General features: G+C 40.7%; 3 protein-coding genes across 3 annotated transcripts; 1 reads left to right on the forward strand and 2 right to left on the reverse strand.

Annotated features, from left to right (window-relative positions):
- Positions 1-2,879: 2,879 nt before the first annotated feature.
- Positions 2,880-4,455, reverse strand: LOC130798994 (uncharacterized). The gene is made up of 2 exons (XM_057662092.1): positions 4,191-4,455; positions 2,880-4,118 (listed from the first exon to the last, which is right to left on the reverse strand). The coding sequence occupies exons 1-2, from the start codon at positions 4,416-4,418 to the stop codon at positions 3,105-3,107; spliced, it is 1,242 nt and encodes a 413-aa protein (XP_057518075.1). The 5' UTR covers positions 4,419-4,455; the 3' UTR covers positions 2,880-3,104.
- On the reverse strand, positions 4,432-5,600 carry LOC130798910 (uncharacterized). The gene is made up of 4 exons (XM_057662005.1): positions 5,000-5,600; positions 4,806-4,927; positions 4,489-4,736; positions 4,432-4,435 (listed from the first exon to the last, which is right to left on the reverse strand). The coding sequence occupies exons 1-4, from the start codon at positions 5,439-5,441 to the stop codon at positions 4,432-4,434; spliced, it is 816 nt and encodes a 271-aa protein (XP_057517988.1). The 5' UTR covers positions 5,442-5,600.
- Positions 5,601-9,522: 3,922 nt separating this feature from the next.
- LOC130798912 (uncharacterized) lies at positions 9,523-10,306 on the forward strand. Its single transcript, XM_057662006.1, has 3 exons — positions 9,523-9,753; positions 9,865-9,967; positions 10,041-10,306. Exons 1-3 carry the CDS (start codon positions 9,523-9,525, stop codon positions 10,304-10,306), a joined length of 600 nt encoding a protein of 199 aa, XP_057517989.1.
- The last annotated feature ends 6,593 nt before the right edge of the window (positions 10,307-16,899 follow it).

Raw genomic sequence — 16,899 nt, forward strand, 5'->3', positions numbered from 1 at the left:
TCAAGCCGCGTCACAGATTGGGCAAACCAGCTAGCGGATTTCGGTATCGAATACGAGCCTCGAACGGCAATCAAAGCTCAAGCTCTGGCTGATTTCATTGCTGAAAGTACCTTCCCCTGTCATCCTGAACCCAATCAGAAGTGGAAGTTGTATGTAGATGGGTCCTCAACACAATCAGCTAGTGGAGCTGGACTCCTCATCATGTCTTCCGCGGGGGTCCGTATGGAAAGAGCAGTCAGGTTCGAGTTCGCAGCATCTAACAACGAGGCAGAATATGAAGCATTATTGATGGGATTGAGAATTTGCTACGAAGCGGGAGCGAAAAACTTGTCCGCTTTCTCTGACTCCCAATTGATCGTGGGACAAGTCAACGGAGAATTCGAAGCAAAGGATGATAGCATGAAGATGTATTTGCAGCAGGTGAAAGAATTTGTTCAAAAATTCGACAAGTTCACATTGGAGCACATTCCAAGATCCCAGAACGCACAAGCTGATTCCCTAGCAAAACTGGCCAGCTCAGCAGAAACATCCGCGGCTCGAGACATTATCTGGGAAGTACTTGCTAATCCCAGCATCAACTTCATGGTCAACACCATCGACAGATCAGATACATGGATGGAACCGTACATCGAATATTTGCGAAATCAGACGCTTCCCCAAGATAAAAGCCAGGCCAATATGCTCCAGAAGAAAGCAAGATGGTTCGAACTCCACGAAGGAACGCTCTACAAGAAGTCGTATACACACCCCCTCCTGAAATGTGTATCCCCTGAAGAAGGAAACTATATCCTTCGCGAAATACATGAAGGAGGATGCGGTATACATCAGGGAGTGCGAACTGTCATCGGGAAAGTCCTGAGAAGTGGATATTATTGGCCCTCACTCCGAGAAGACGCGGAATACTTGATCAAGAGATGTCCTGAATGCCAATACCATTCAAAGATAGGAAGGAAGCCGTCTAATTACTTGACTGCCATACAAGCCGTCTTGCCTTTCGACAAGTGGGGCATGGACCTCCTTGGTCCCTTCCCTCCGGCAAAAGGGCAACGCAAATTCATCATTGTGGCCATTGATTATTTCACAAAATATGTAGAAGCGGAAGCCCTTAGTTCAATCACGGACAAACAAGTCTGTCAGTTTATATGGAGAAATATCATCACAAGGTACGGCATCCCCCGGGTGATCATAACAGATAATGGAAGGCAGTTCGTCAGCAAGAACACTATCGAGTACTGCGACAAATTTAACATCCAAATCAGATTCAGTTCAGTATCCAGGCCGCAAACTAACGGTCAAGTGGAGTCCGCAAACAAAGAGATCCTGAATGGCATTAAGAAGAAGATAGAGGGAGTCAAAGGTAATTGGGATGAAGAACTACCAGGCATCTTATGGGCAAGCCGAACAACCATCAAAGACGCAACGGGGCATACACCTTTCTCTTTAGTATATGGATCTGAAGCCGTGCTCCCAGTTGAAATAGGCATACCCTCTACAAGGGTCACCTACTACTCACACGACGAAAATGAGGAAGGAAAAAGAGCAAACTTAGATCTGCTGCCGGAAACAAGAGGAAACGCGATGCTGAGATCAATAGCACAAAAACAGAAGATGATCCGTAGCTTCAATCGCCACGTAAAAACCAGACGCATTCAAATGGGTGATTTGGTCCTTCGAAAAATAGAAGCTACGGGAAAGATCGTGGAAAAAGGAAAGTTAGGAGCCAAATGGGACGGCCCTTTCAAAGTCACCCGCATCATCAAACCGGGAACTTTCGAACTAGAAGACATGAAAGGGAAAAAACTACCCCGTCCATGGAATGGAGACCACCTAAAGAAATTATACATTTAATAAAATTTGCAAGGGGCAATCAGTTACTAGTATCAGTGTTAGCAGCATCAATCCGCGACTACACTCATCCCGCAACGTAGTTGCGTTGTCATTCGAATTCACTTTTGTATTCTTATCAATCCTTTATAACAGAAGTTTCAATTTCAGATTATCTGGCACCTATGTTCGCAACTATTTGGTAAAAATCTATTACAAATCTTATTAAATCAGTAATATCCAAAAGTCGGACCCCTTGAGAGAGGTCCCATTATCAAGTTATTCTAAGTCACTAACGAACCTATGACTTCGACAAGTCGGACCCTCAGTTTGGGGTCCCCCTAGTTCAAAACATTCTAAGTTTTTACAATGATGTTTCCCAACCGGGACATCGATAAGTCGGACCCCCAGTTTGGGGTCCCCTAATTCAAAATATTCTAAATTTTTACAATGATGTTTCCCAACCGGGACATCGATAAGTCGGACCCCCAGTTTGGGGTCCCCTAATTCAAAATATTCTAAATTTTTACAATGATGTTTCCCAACCGGGACATCGATAAGTCGGACCCCCAGTTTGGGGTCCCCTAGTTCAAAATATTCTAAATTTTTACAATGATGTTTCCCAACCGGGACATCGATAAGTCGGACCCCCAGTTTGGGGTCCCCTAATTCAAAATATTCTAAATTTTTACAATGATGTTTCCCAACCGGGACATCGATAAGTCGGACCCCCAGTTTGGGGTCCCCTAGTTCAAAATATTCTAAGTTTTTACAATGATGTTTCCCAACCGGGACATCGATAAGTCGGACCCCCAGTTTGGGGTCCCCTAGTTCAAAACATTCTAAGTCTTTACAATGATGTTTCCTAACCGGAACATCGATAAGTCGGACCCCCAGTTTGGGGTCCCCTAGTTCAAAATATTCCAAAAGATGTTTCCCAACCAGGACGTCGATAAGTCGGACCCCCAATTTGGGGTCCCTGAGTTCAAAAGAAAATCCAAGTCTCCCAAAAAGATTACCCGCGACCTGGACATCGACAAGTCGGACCCCCCTACTGGGGTCTGAAGGCTGAAAATATTCTAAGTCCAAATTTCCTTGATGTCGCCTATACGTGACATCGAAAAATCACGTCCTTTAAGTAGTATTCCGCGGCCTCAGAAGAAAGAAGCCACGGCTCAACAAATAGAAGCATGGATATCACGAAAAATCAGGAATATATACATCGAATATTCAAAATATAGTTGAATGTTTACAAAAAACAAGGTTACTAAAATACAAGATTATACATCGTCAAAAAAGGCCTCGACATCTTCACCCGGCGGCGGAGGAGATTCGATCCTTCCCTCTTCAAAACTCGGGGTGAAGCTGACATAATCTTCAACATTGAACGGCTCCACCCCGATCTCAGACAACTCCCGGGACAAGCTCTGGAGGTTCCGGCCTTCGTCAATAATGAGATTCGATAGATCAAGGCATAGAACCTCCAGGTTGGAGAGCGTCAAGTTCTCTGGGACATCTGACGCCGGAGGAGAAGAGAGAGCCAGCTGCTCCAAGTCGAGACTTAAAGCCTCCCTCTCAGCCTCGGCATTTATCTTTTCAGACCAGGCCCTCTTTTCGGCCGCGTCCCAGACCGTGTCGACCAGTACCGCCGACTCCCCGTCCAAGACAGGAGCAAGGTTGGACAAAGCTTCACTCCCCTTTTGTTCAGCAGTTTGCTGAAGGGAAGTAAAATCCATGCCCAACTCTGCGGCAGCCAGACGATACTTCTCGTCACTAATCATGGTTCCGGCCTTCACCATCTCGGCCGTCAGATCTCCGAGAAACTTCGACGCTTCCGGCTCATCCGAGAGAAGCCAATCTCGAGCTATCCGGGCCTTCCTGGTTAGGCACAATTTGTATACTTTAGCCGCGGATAGAATCATTTTGAAGTGGGAAGAATCGGCCGACACTTGCTGCATTAGTTGCTGGTTCTGATGAACGAGCTTGGCATGAGTATCCATCAGCAAGCCGACCTCATGGCTGATGCTCGCGGACCTGGTGGAAGCAGCATCCAAGTTCTCGACGATCTGATCCAGCTGCTTCCTCGCCCTTTCCCGCCATTGTTCGGTTCTGACCAAGCGTTCTTTCAGCTCAGAGCACTTGGCCAGTTTTTCTTTGAGGCTCGGCAGGTCCTCCCGCAGTTTTGTTAATTCTTCGTTCAGCTCTTCGCAGCGGGAGGTAAGGGCGGCCATGGTTTCCTGGTCCGCGGCACTTTGACGGTTGGCGTCGAGCTCAAAGGCCAACCGTATGAACGCCTGCAAAGGAACGATTATTAAAGAAATCCGAAAGCAAAAAATAATCATATTACTGAGTTTAAAAGTTATTACCTCCGCCGCCGAAGCTTGTGCTTGACGCACCCTATCACGGGGGGGCATAGATTCTAAAAGGTCGACGTCCACTTTGCTGATTAAGTTGGACGTCGCCCTGTTAAAGCGGACTACTAAGCCCTTATGCCCCAGCTCCGGAAAGGGTGTGTCGCGTCGAAAAGGGGAAACCTCCCGACGACGGTAAACCTCGGCATACTGAGAGGAGGGAGCCGCGGAAGATTCCCCCATTTTCTCCTTCCCTTTATCTGAAGATGGCCGTGGAGAGTCTTGAAGGGGCAAGGTCTCCTCTTCAACTGGCCTTATTTGGAGGGGCCGGACGGTAGGGACCGCGCCCACGGAGGGCCTCTTTGCCGACTTCTCCTTGTGGGAAGAAGAATCCCGCTTCCTCTTCTTCTTCCCACTCTTTTTTGTCGCACCCCTCGTCTGAGGAGGAACCACCCTCTCAGATTCATCGGGGATATGAACCTGCTTTCTTTCTTCAAGAAGTCGGAGAGCCTCTTGCTCCGAAGGCACGTCCTCCAGACCCTTCTCCACGGTTGCCGAGTCCTACAAAAGAAGAGGTTAGGAAGAATCAACAAAAATCTTTTTTCAACAGAACTTTGTATAGAGATATACCTTTGGAGGAAGGGGAAGAGGCTTATCCTCGGCCCGCTGGATGGCCCCTGAAGCAAGTCTCAGAACACTGAATTTCTTCATTAGTTCAGGACTCTTGGCTCGAAGATTTTGCTTGGCTATCCCTGTAGAAGCATGAGTTAGCAACAGTCAAACGTACTATAGAAAAGGAAAGGAAGAAACTCGGCAACTCTTACTCCGATCGATAGCCAAGCTAATGCCGAAGGCTGAGAGGAGGTTCTCATTCTCCAGCTCAGGACGACCAGGTAACCAATTAAGTTGGACGTTCATTGGTTTCCTTCCCAATTGAACGTCCATCTTTGCATATTCTATGATCACCGCATCGTTAAAGGAACATTGCGGGATCCCATTATTAAAACCCGAGAGATTGGGCTTTATATCAAAAGAGGTCTTGATATTCCATCCCTCTGAGTTGTATAAGTATGCGAATTTTGTCCTATACCCCTTCTGGTTATCGGGGAGGTCTTGGACTATCTTCAGTCCTCGACGGTGGGTGAAAGTAATCCAGCCACAGCCGTATGATTGGGAATTACATAGGCGGGCTCTGAATATATATCTAAAAGCTGTGAGTGTTGGTGGCACGGCCAAAACTTTACACAAGATCAAAAAGGCCACCATACAACCCCAGGCGTTCGGGTATAACTCGGGCACTGAGACGTCCAAAAACTCTAACACCTCTCTAAAAAACGGGTGAAGAGGAAATCTAAGCCCTAATTCAAAAGAAGGGAAGTATACGGCTATACAATGTGGAGGGGGAAACCTAACGGTGTCATAATTCCCCGGAGTAATAATATTTATGTTATCTTTTAAACCCCATTTTTGAGAGATGGCCTCCCGACGGTTGTCTAGATCTCTCTTAGTCTGTACGTCAATAAAGTAATTTAGAGGCCCGCCGTCTGGAATGTAGAATGGAGGAGGAGCTGGCACCGCACTCTCTCTTCCTGAAGACTCGGCTGATCCTTCAAGGTTTTCCATATCTACATACAATAACCCTTCTAGGTCAGGATTTATTCGCGGCAAGTAATTTGGAAAGAAAGCAATGCTCACTTCCCAAGGAGCAGTTTTCATAATCTCCGGAGGGTATATAGGAGATACGGACGACTCATCCCCAGCTTTTATTGGTTCATAATGGGGGGTAATTCTCACTGAACTACTTTCATCCGAGTCATCCATTGGTAAACCCTTTTTATTAAGACGCCTACGTACTATCAAAGGAGTTTCCGGCAAGTTAGTAGGGTTGGTGTCTGAGTTAGTAGTCGCGACATCCATGATAATAATAAAGTAAAAGCCGAAACTTGTAAAGAATGGAGACTAGATTCATAAACAAATTCAAAGTTCTAGGCTAGCATTCATGAACAGATTGAAGATATTCAAGAAATTCGAGAACAGTTTGAAGAATAACTTGAAGAAATTCGAAAAATCTGGGAAAAGTTTGAATACCTTAGAGAAATGTGAAGATTCGTCAGAAATTTGGTGAAGATCTGTCAGAGACCTTGAAGATCTTCGAAGGATTTGTCAGAAGTTTGAAGGAGGGATGAGGATTGTCCGAGCGTCTCTCTCTACTTTCTCTCTTGCAATTTGAAGATTTGAAAAGAGTTAATGAAGATTAGGTAAGATGGAACTATTCCAACTACCCTATTTATAACAGCAATAAATGCTTCACTTTGGGTTTGAACAGTTGAAAGAAAAGTTGAAATTCCAAATGAAAGCTGGGAAGTCGATAAGTCGGACTCCCAATGAGGGGAAGCCAACAGATTTCTTCTTAAGTGTTTAATAATGTCCGTGAGGTCTATTAGTCGGACCCTAGTTGAAGGGGTGATTTTGCAAATTTTTTCTAAGTGTTAAATCCTTGAATTTAGCTGGGAGGTCGAAAAGTCGGACCCTCAATTAAAGAGCAACATCATCAATTTGTTTAAGTATCAAACCATCCAGCCGGTGAGTCGATAAGTCGGACTCCCAGGGAAGGGTAGAATATGTATAATTATTCTAAGTCCTTCAGACAATGTCCGGAGGATCGATAAGTCTGACCCTAAATTGAATCTCCTGAAAGGGAAATCATTTGAAGAATTAAGGTCAGACGTTCAGCTGTCCGACTTATGGACACGACAAATGAAATGTGATGGAAGGAAACATGAAAATTTCTTAAGAAGATTTCCGTATGGTCGATAAGTCGGACCCCCAAATGACCCTAATCCAAGTAAAAAAAAAAAAAAAAAAAAAAAAAAAAAAAAAAAAAAAAAAAAAAAAAAAATTCTAAGAACCTCTCATGTGTGTCCGTGGGATCGAAGATGCGAGTTCTGGGGCTCATTCCGTATCATGCTGGAATAAAGAGGGCTGCTTGGACCAAGTACTGAATATTTTTAAAGATATCCGTGTGGTCGATAAGTCGGACCCCCAGGTGGTCCTTCTCTTTCTCAAAATATTCTAAGTATTGAAGGAGGATTCCCGTGCTGAACTTACGAATGAAGACGCAAACTATTAGTTCGCGGCATAGTTCAACCATAGGGGTAAAAATGTTGAGAAGAATGCAATGCCGCGTCATTACCAGGAATCTGATTCGTAAATACCCTTGACGTTACGCGGTATCAGTTCAAAACAGACAGTTGATTTAATCCGCACAGTCGATAAGTCGGACCCTCCTTGGGTGTTTTGTTGAAAACCTGATTTCTGCAATATCAGTGAAAGCAAGGGCCGAAATATGATGTCGCGGAATCTAGATCCCACATTCACTATTTCGCTGTTGTATTAACACGTCTGGGGCTACTTCGCGGCATACTTCAAGTCGCGGCTTCATAGGTCCGTTTGACCCGTATTCAATGTGTTCTTGCCTGACAAGCTTAAAAGGTCATATCTTCTTCGTTACAATTCGGAATTTGGCATATGAACAGTCGATTCAAAGCTTTCAAGCTCAACTTTCATGATTCATCAGAAAATTCGCCAGATTGGGCATGTGTTCATCCTCATGGGGCTTTCGCATGTTCTCTATGATCGTGTCCCTTCACTAAATCAATTACGATGGGTGCATATTTATCCGCATAAAGGAAGATATTTCAGGGCGTCGGGACTCTCCCCTCATATTGTCCTTCATGCGTGGGGCTAAATGTCATGGTATTGTTTTTAATTAACTAATTAGCATCATATCCCTAAAATACCCTTTGACCTTTCGGGATTTGACTTTGACTTTTAGTCAATAGGCTTTTTGGCTGGACCTCTTTTCTTCTTTGGCAGGCCCATGGGTTTTTACCTCCAGAATACTTAAATCCTTTGCCATCCCTCTCCTGTGGCTATCCTCCTTTTAAGGAGAATAACCACCCACCACCTTCCACTCTTCATACATGCTTGGCTCTCCTTGCTTCAGATGAATAACTGTCCATTCTTCCCCTGACCAGTCCACCTCCCATTACTCCCACTACTCCCATGTTAGTCCACTTCTTCTCAGAAATAACTCCCCTTCTTCACCATTATAAATAGAGGCTACCATCAAGGAGGGAGGATCATCTGAAATAGCTTTCCTAGTATCCTTGCTTACATTACTTCCTTAGCCTTCCTAAACTCTAGCACTAGCACTAGCAATCCCAATCCCGACCTTCCTTCTTGCATTCATTCTACAATCTGTCATTCATTAATTTCCGATCTACGTTCTAACTTGAGCGTCGGAGGGGTTTTCCGGGAGATCACCCCCCGGACAAGGCTAACGTGTTGTATTGCAGGAATTCAAGTCGCTTTCTCTTATAAACCGTTTCACTTGATCACTCTTCCATCAATCTCCAGGTATTTTAAGTGTCTTTTGCACTTCCTCGTTTCAATACCGAAACAATCAGTATAAAGCTGAAATTGGAATGACCTTTACTTAATTTGAATAAGAATAAATTTAAATGAATAGGCCATATGAACAAAATAAGTCCATATTTAGTAAAAAAAAATTCCTTAAATCTTATAACCGCCTAACCTTCTCTTCCCTTTTTTTCTTAAAAAATCACTAATCTCCTTTGTTAACTATGGGCTACTATCAACGTTATGGTTGATGGTATGCCCCACATCTCTTTATTTTTGCTTTTTTGGTTATTAATGTCAGAAAAAACTTTATAAAACAACGATGTGATAGAGAAAATGTATAAGTGTCAGCTCTCCTTTATAATGATTAAGATTTTTTCTTGATTAAATTCTTACGTATTTGATCAAATGCTACTCCATTGTAGTTGTCGAATGACATTTTTTAATGAATTATTATTATTCTTTTTTTTTTAAGAAAGATGTCATTATGTCAATGATAGGAACAAATATTGTTTCAATTTCATGCACAATTAAGTGAATTCTACGCCGACGTTGAAGATACTTTTTTCACGTTAAAGTCATTATTTTTTAGGAAAAATTGGAATAAAAAATACCAACTTTTCGAGTTTCAAATCTAATTCTCTTATAAAAAAAAATTAAAATTCTCAACTTTAAGATATTATTTAAAAATCCTAATTCTAGAAGAGTTTAATTTAGAAAAACCAGCCTATTAATGACCACTATAACAGGTAAAAAAAATATTGTCACATTATTTTAATGACTCATGTATTTTTCTTATATCGTTTTTTAAAATGTTTGAGGTTTTTACAATAATATTTCAAAGATTAAATTTTTAGAATAATATGTCTCCAAAAGTTGGAGAATCAGACAAGAGTCGGTGATCAAAGAGAGCCAATTCGACTTCATGCCAGAAAGGTCAACCATAGAGGCTATTCATGTTTTGAAGAGGCTAATGGAAAAATATAGGGAGCAAAGGAAAGATTTGTATATTGTATTCATTGACTTGGAGAAAGCGTATGATAGCATACCAAGAGGCATTATCTGGGATAGCATCAAGGCTAGAGGTATTTCACAAATGTATATTGAGGCAATATGGGATATATATGACAGATTATCGACTAACGTTCAAACACCAGTGGGGATAACAAAGTCTTTCTTAACTAGGTAGGCCAACATCAGGGATCGACATCTAAGCCATTTCACTTTTACGATCATTATGTAAGAGATTTTTAAATCTATCTGAAAGACTTTACCGTGGTGCATGTTATTTGCTGATGATATCGTGTTGGTAGCAGAAACCAGGGAGGAAGTTAATAATAAAATAGAAGAGTTGAGAGCAATTCTAAAAGGTAGTAGTTTACCCATAAGTTGTACGAAAACTAAAATATATGCGATGTGACTTTAGTGGGACATAATCAATAGGGAAGCAAGAGGTGACCATTGGTGAAGAAGTTATTACATGTATGACAAAGTTCAGGTATTTGGGATCGATTATTCAGAGTAATGGAGAGAATAATGGAGACGTTACACTTCGAATACAAGCAGGTTGGCTCAAGTGGAGAGCAGCTACCGTGGTTCTACGTGATAGGAACTTTCCAAGTAGGTTAAAAGGTAAATTTTATCGAGTTGCAATCAGGCCTACTCTGATGTATGAAAAAGAATGTTGGTCCATAAAGAAGACTTTTTAACATAAGATACAAGTTAGAAAAATGCGTATGTTGAGGTGAATGTGCAGTCATACAATGATAGATAGAATTAGGAACTAGGAATTTATAGAGAAACTAGGGGTTACTTATATTCTGCAAAGATGCATGAAAATAGATTAAGATGGTTTAGACATGTGCATTGAAAGACTTTTGATGCTCTCATGAGGTGGATTGATAGCATCATAGTGGAGAGTAAGAATAGTTGAGGAAGACTTTTGAAGAACTTGGGAGGAACAAATAAAAGATGACATGCATGAACACCTCTCTAAGGACCTGACCAAAGATTGTGGTAGTTAAAGGCACCTTATTCATGTCCTTGACAATTGATAATCTCTCAACTACTTGAGGTTGTTCTTGTTGTTTGCCTTTTACATTTCACGGATTGTATTTTTTTTTTTGCCTAGTTATATGTTTTTATTTATCTTAATTTTATGTTTAAGGGCCAAGTTTGTGTAATTAGTAATGGGCTTGCGGATTTAGCTTCACTCGATCCTTGTTCTTGCAGCAACCTCTTTTTCTGAGGATATTTCAAGGATCTTTCACGAGTTAAGGGACTTTTTGGGTGCATCCTCTTTTATGGTTATGAGTTGCCGCCTTCCTTCCCTCCCTAGACCCTAATCATATGTTTTTATGAGCGGAATACACTAGGTATGATGATAATGTCTCCAAAAGTTAGGATTTTTAAACAATATCAAAAAGGTGAGATTTTTATAATTGAAAAGCCCAAGTTTGGAATTTTTAATTTCAATCATATTATTCTCTGATTTTTAGTACTTTAGTTACCCTTTTAATCACTTTAATCTAACTATTTCTATTAGAATAATATATTTTGGGGGTATAATATATTTTGGTAATAATATACTGTGTGGGAATATTTTTGTTTGTTATCTTTTATATTTTGTTTCCTAAAATTCTAGTTGCCTAAGTTAAGGTAATTCTAGAGTTAGCTTTGTATATTTATTGGAGTTGATTGATTAACAAAGGTGAAAAAGCCATAAGTTTATACTAAATCTACGTGGTCTCAAAGCCTTGTTAATTTTTTTTTACACCATGATCGGTGGCGAGAGATCACCTCCACCACAAAAAATAGGTAACGCTACAATTTTTGATAATCGTTTGAATGGTAAGTTTGATGATACCGCTTGGAATATTGACACGAGAGCTACTCATCACGTAACCGGAGAAAAATCTTGGCTTTTTAACACCAAAAACTTTGAGCGTCCAATTGGGTTGCCTAATGGTGAAACAGTGTCGGCTTCTCTTGTTGGCTTTATTTGTTTATCAGATAAAATCACCCTCACCGGGGTGATCTATGTTCCTAATTTGCATCGTAATTTACATTCAATTTCACAACCTATTGATGACCTTCATTTTATTGTTCAATTTAATGCTTATATGTGTGCTATATAGGACAAAACGAAGGAGTTAATTGGAACGGGAGCTAGGAGGGACGGATTGTATTATTTCAGCAAATCTTATTCGATGCATCAAGTGAGTGCTATTGCTGCAAAGTCTGACTTGGAGTTGTGGCACCGTCGTATGTGTCATCCTTCCGAGAAAGTAGTTAAGTTGCTTCTCACCATAAGTAGCAAAGATTATTTAGATAAAAGATGTGATGTGTGTATGCGTGCTAAGCATCCAAGAGATAGGTTTCCTATGACTGACAATAAAGCATCTACAATTTTTGAAAAAATTCATTATGATTTGTGAGGCCCGTATAGACATGTTTCATCGTGCGGCGCTACTTATTTTTTGACGATAGTTGATGACTATTCTAGAGCTGTTTGGATTTTTTTGTTGAATGATAAAACGGAGGTCTTTCGTATGTTTTTTATGTTTGTTGCTATGGTAGAAAGACAATTCTCTCAAATCATAAAAATTGTGCAAAGTGATAATGGTACGAAATTTAATTGTTTACGTAACTTTTTTCATACTACTAGTATTATTTTCCAAACCTCATGCGTGGGTACTCCGTAAGTGGGTACTCCGCAACAAAATGGGCGGGTTGAGAGAAAGCATAAACATATTTTCTCAGTTGGGCGAGCTTTGAGATTCCAAGCCAAATACCAATTTAATTTTGGGGTGAGTGTGTTCTTGTTGCGGCTCACCTAATAAATCGAACTCCTACTCCATTCCTACAAAATAAAACTCCATTTGAAATCCTTATTAATAAACCTCCTATATTTGGAGCCATTCGTACTTTTGGGTATTTATGTTTTGCACATAATCAGATTACTTATAGAGATAAATTTGCAAGTCGGAGTCGAAAATGTGTATTTGTGGGCTATCCGTTTCGGAAGAAAGGGTGGAGATTATATGACCTTGAATCCAAAGTTTTTTTGTGTCTCGGGATATCAAATTTATTGAGGATGTGTTCCCTTTTGCTACACCGGAAGATGTTAATATTGAGTCTCATGGTTTTGAGTTGCCTTATGATATACATGATGATTTTGTGGAGTATGAGGAGTAAATTGACAATGTGGTGCATGATGTGCACAATGGTGACAGTGAGGATACGAGTAGTGTTGGTGACCCTGCTGCTGCCTCCCCACCGGATGAGGCCGCCTCTGCCCAACAGCATCAGCCCGAAGCTGCAACAGTGCATTGGGACCAGCCCAGTGACACCAGCAGAGAGGCAAGAGGTCAGCCTTTGGGGCGTGGGTTTCGGGAAAAAGTTCCCTCGGTACTTCTTCGTGATTTTGTGACTCACTCAGTGCTTGCTAAAAATTCGTCCCCCTCCACTCCATCTTCCAATACTTCTTCAGGTACGCCTAATCCTTTAGCACATTATATAAATTGTGACAAGTTTTCTGTGAATTATTGTAAGTTTCCGGTAGCTGTTGTAGTGGTCATGATCCGAAATCCTTTAAAGAAGCAATGAAACATAAAGGTTGGCGACAATCTATGCAGAAAGAAATTAAAGCCTTGGACGATAATGGGACTTGGACCTTAGAGCACCTTCCTCTCAGTAAACATGCTCTAGGGAGTCAATGGGTGTACAAGACAAAATATTTGTCTAATGGTGATATTGAACGTCTCAAGTCTCATTTAGTCTTTTTTGGTAATCATCAGGAAGGCATAAATTATGGTGAAACATTTGCTCTAATGGCAAAGATGACTACTGTTAGGGCATTTCTTGCTATTACAGCTTCAAAAAACTGAAAACTTCATCAAATGGATGTTCATAACGCCTTTTTGCATAGTGATCTTGATGAGGAGGTGTACATGGAATTACCTCCCGGGTTTGAGAGTTCAGATCCTTCATTGATGTGTGGTTTGAGAAAGTCCTTGTATGGGTTGAAACAAGCCCCAAGGTGTTGGTTTTCCAAGCTCGTAGCATCCTTGAAAGGGTACGACTTCTTATAATCTTACTCTGATTATTCTCTCTTTACTTATACTAACGGCATTGTTTAGATTAATGTTTTAGTATATGTTGATGATCTTATTATTTCTGGGAATCATTCTGCTGCACTTGGTTGTTTCAAGGCTTATCTCAGAGATTGTTTCAAAATGAAAGATCTTGGTCCTTTAAAGTATTTCTTAATAGAAGTTGCTCGTAGTGCTTCAGGCCTTTTTTGTGCCAACGGAAGTATACTTTGGATATCATTTCTGAAGCAGGTTTATTAGGGCAAAGCCGAGTGGTTTTCCAATGGAGCAAAATCACAAGCTTGGGCGTGCCACAAAAAAGGCATTGTTTAGATTAATGTCTTAGTATATGTTGATGATCTTATTATTTCTGGGAATCATTCCGCTGCACTTGGTTGTTTCAAGGCTTATCTCAGAGATTGTTTCAAAATGAACGATCTTGGTCCTTTAAAGTATTTCTTAATAGAAGTTGCTCGTAGTGCTTCAGGCCTTTTTTGTGCCAATGGAAGTATACTTTGGATATCATTTCTGAAGCAGGTTTATTAGGGGCAAAGCCGAGTGGTTTTCCAATGGAGAAAAATCAAAAGCTTGGTTGTGCCACAGGCAAACATCTTGCGGATCCGGAGGTGTATCGTCGGCTTGTTGGCCGTTTGATTTACCTTGCGGTCACTAGACCCGATTTAGCATACTCTGTTCATATCTTGTCCCATTTTATGCAAGAACCTCGCAGTGAACATTGGGAAGCAGCTCTGCGTGTAGTTCGTTGTTTGAAAGGTACACCGGGTCAGGGTATCTTATTGAGTGCTGATAGTGATCGCACCTTGCAAGGGTTGTGTGATTCGGATTGGGCGACTTGTCCTCTTACTCATCACTCTATCACAAGTTAGTTGGTGTTTCTCAGGCATTGTCCTATCTCTTGGAAAACTAAAAAGCAACCCACTTTGTCGACGTCTTCTGCAGAGGCTGAATACCGCTCCATGGTAGCAGTTACCTGTGAGCTTAAGTGGCTTAAGGGCTTATTGTTGAGATTGGACGTGCACCACCCAAAGGCAATTAAATTGTTTTGTGATAGTCAATATGTTTTGCACATTGCAAAGAATCCGGTTTTTCATTAACTAACCAAACACATTGAAGTTGATTGTCATTTTGTTCGAGATGCGATTGTTGAAGGCTTGATTTCTCCATCGTATGTCCCTACTACTTCTCAATTGGCTGACATCTTCACAAAGGCTCTTGGGAAGTCACAGTTTGACTATCTTCTCTCCAAGTTGGGCATTTTCGACACTCGTGCTCCTTTATGGTTATGAGTTGCCGCCTTCCTTCCCTCCCTAGACCCTGATCATAATTTTCTGAGCGGAATACACTGGCTATGATGATGATGTCTCCAAAAGTTAGGATTTTTAAACAATATCAAAAATGTGAGATTTTTATAATTGAAAAGCCGAAGTTTGGAATTTTTAATTTCAATCATATTAATCTTTGATTTTTAGTACTTTAGTTACCCTTTTAATCACTTTATTCTAACTTTTTCTATTGGAATAATATATTTTGTGGGTATAATATATTTTGGGAATATTATATTGTGTGGGATTATTTTTTGTTGTTATCTTTTATATTTTGTTTCCTAAAATTCTAATTGCCTAAGTTAAGGTAATTCTAGGATTAGCTTTGTATATATATTAAAGTTGATTGATTAATAAAAGTGAAAAAGCCATAAATTTATACTAATTCTACAATTTCTCTCTAAAAAACCCTCTCTTTCGGGCACAAGTTAGCGGAGCCGCCATTGCCATTGGTGCTCTACCTTGCTTCCATTGCCATGGCACGAAATAGAGGAAGACCTAGGAAGAACTTAGTGATAGAGCCGTCTTCGCCTTCTTCTAGGGCTAGGGCTACCAATGAGACATCAAAGAACACCACTAGTTCGGCTTCTCTAGTGACTCTCACACCGCCGCAACACTCGTCTTGGGCAGAGGTGGTTCAGGCAAAGGAATGACCTGGACCAATTGTCTCGCTGACTACTCCAACAGCAACAGATGGCCCTACAGCTGCTGGAACCCCATCAGTGAAGGCTGGGTTGATTCCGGCCATGAAAGAAGCACCAACAGCAGACAAGAATACGCTGACTACTCCGAAAGCAGCAATAGGTGTTCCGATCTCCGCTCGTAAACCAGCTATGGTGAATGGGTCGTCTCTGAAAAATGTAGCAGCAGACGAGTATGTGTATACAGGGACAGCAGATGCACTTAAGACCAAGACGACAGCAGCAGGCCCTAATAATGCTTCTCCCTCTGTAAGTAGTTCATCCTTTAGAAATCCTGTCAAGATTGATTTCGATGATATTATTGATGAGGTTTACTATTGGGAATCTGCTGTTGTATGCTTTGTTTTGGGTGCTAATCCTCCCTTACCTGTAATGGAGGGATATGTTAACAGAATTTGGAAGGAACTTAGTATTGACAAAATTGTGATGGTTGCTAAAGGAGTGTATCTTGTGAGATTCTTGCAACAACATGATAAAACCAAGGCGTATGATATGAATGGATTTATGTTTGATAAAAATCCGTTCATAGTTGTTGGCTCTCTTAGGTTTTGATAATGACTACACTTTATATAAACAAATGTATTTTTAGAGATTGTATGCAGGTCGATATCCGGTCGTAATTAAGATCGTTGATAGTGCCTATGACTTAGTCTATGAACATGTACTTGTCAAAGGAATCCAATGAAGTTAGATAAGGTATATTGCTTAGGATGTCAAATGTAGACAGGAGGTCTACTGTTCCCAGGTTTGATGATCTGACGACAATTGTTGATGGAGACAGTACATTGTTCCAAGACTAGCGTTTGGAGAATTTACGTCTGCTTGAAAATTCTAATTAATATATTTTCTGAGTTTTTACTTGATGTATTAGTTAAAAATAATTTGTTGCATTATTTATTAATTAAGTTAATTGGAAAAATATTTTTATAACCACTTTGAAATAACCGTGTGATTTTAATAGAGTGGAATATTTCTCTTCTTATTTTTCTCCTTAAAAATAGGCTTTTATTTTGGATCTAATAAGTGAGAAACTAACTTACCTATTATTAGAAAAAGGAAACCATAGCTTTTTGCTTAAGCATCAAGCTTCCACTAATTTCTCCTTTGTTATGGGAATAAGTACAAGTGTTTAACCGTGAGTTTCAAACTTATAATTCAAGATCCA

This window comes from Amaranthus tricolor, chromosome 13, assembly GCF_026212465.1.
Source record: "Amaranthus tricolor cultivar Red isolate AtriRed21 chromosome 13, ASM2621246v1, whole genome shotgun sequence".
Classification (NCBI taxonomy): Eukaryota; Viridiplantae; Streptophyta; class Magnoliopsida; order Caryophyllales; family Amaranthaceae; genus Amaranthus; species Amaranthus tricolor.

What these genes read in the sequence shown, in the direction of transcription:
- LOC130798994 (XM_057662092.1), bottom strand. Translation starts at nt 4,418, where the DNA reads ATGGGGGAATCTTCCGCGGCTCCCTCCTCTCAGTATGCCGAGGTTTAC. An exon ending in CACAAGCTTCGGCGGCGGAG is followed by an intron (nt 4,119 to 4,190) that starts GTAATAACTTTT and finishes GTTCCTTTGCAG; the next exon opens with GCGTTCATACGGTTGGCCTT.
- LOC130798910 (XM_057662005.1), bottom strand. Translation starts at nt 5,441, where the DNA reads ATGGTGGCCTTTTTGATCTTGTGTAAAGTTTTGGCCGTGCCACCAACA. An exon ending in TAGCTTGGCTATCGATCGGA is followed by an intron (nt 4,928 to 4,999) that starts GTAAGAGTTGCC and finishes ATGCTTCTACAG; the next exon opens with GGATAGCCAAGCAAAATCTT. An exon ending in CTCTTCCCCTTCCTCCAAAG is followed by an intron (nt 4,737 to 4,805) that starts GTATATCTCTAT and finishes CTTCTTTTGTAG; the next exon opens with GACTCGGCAACCGTGGAGAA.
- LOC130798912 (XM_057662006.1), top strand. Translation starts at nt 9,523, where the DNA reads ATGCCAGAAAGGTCAACCATAGAGGCTATTCATGTTTTGAAGAGGCTA. An exon ending in CGACTAACGTTCAAACACCA is followed by an intron (nt 9,754 to 9,864) that starts GTGGGGATAACA and finishes TCTATCTGAAAG; the next exon opens with ACTTTACCGTGGTGCATGTT. An exon ending in GTTGAGAGCAATTCTAAAAG is followed by an intron (nt 9,968 to 10,040) that starts GTAGTAGTTTAC and finishes CATAATCAATAG; the next exon opens with GGAAGCAAGAGGTGACCATT.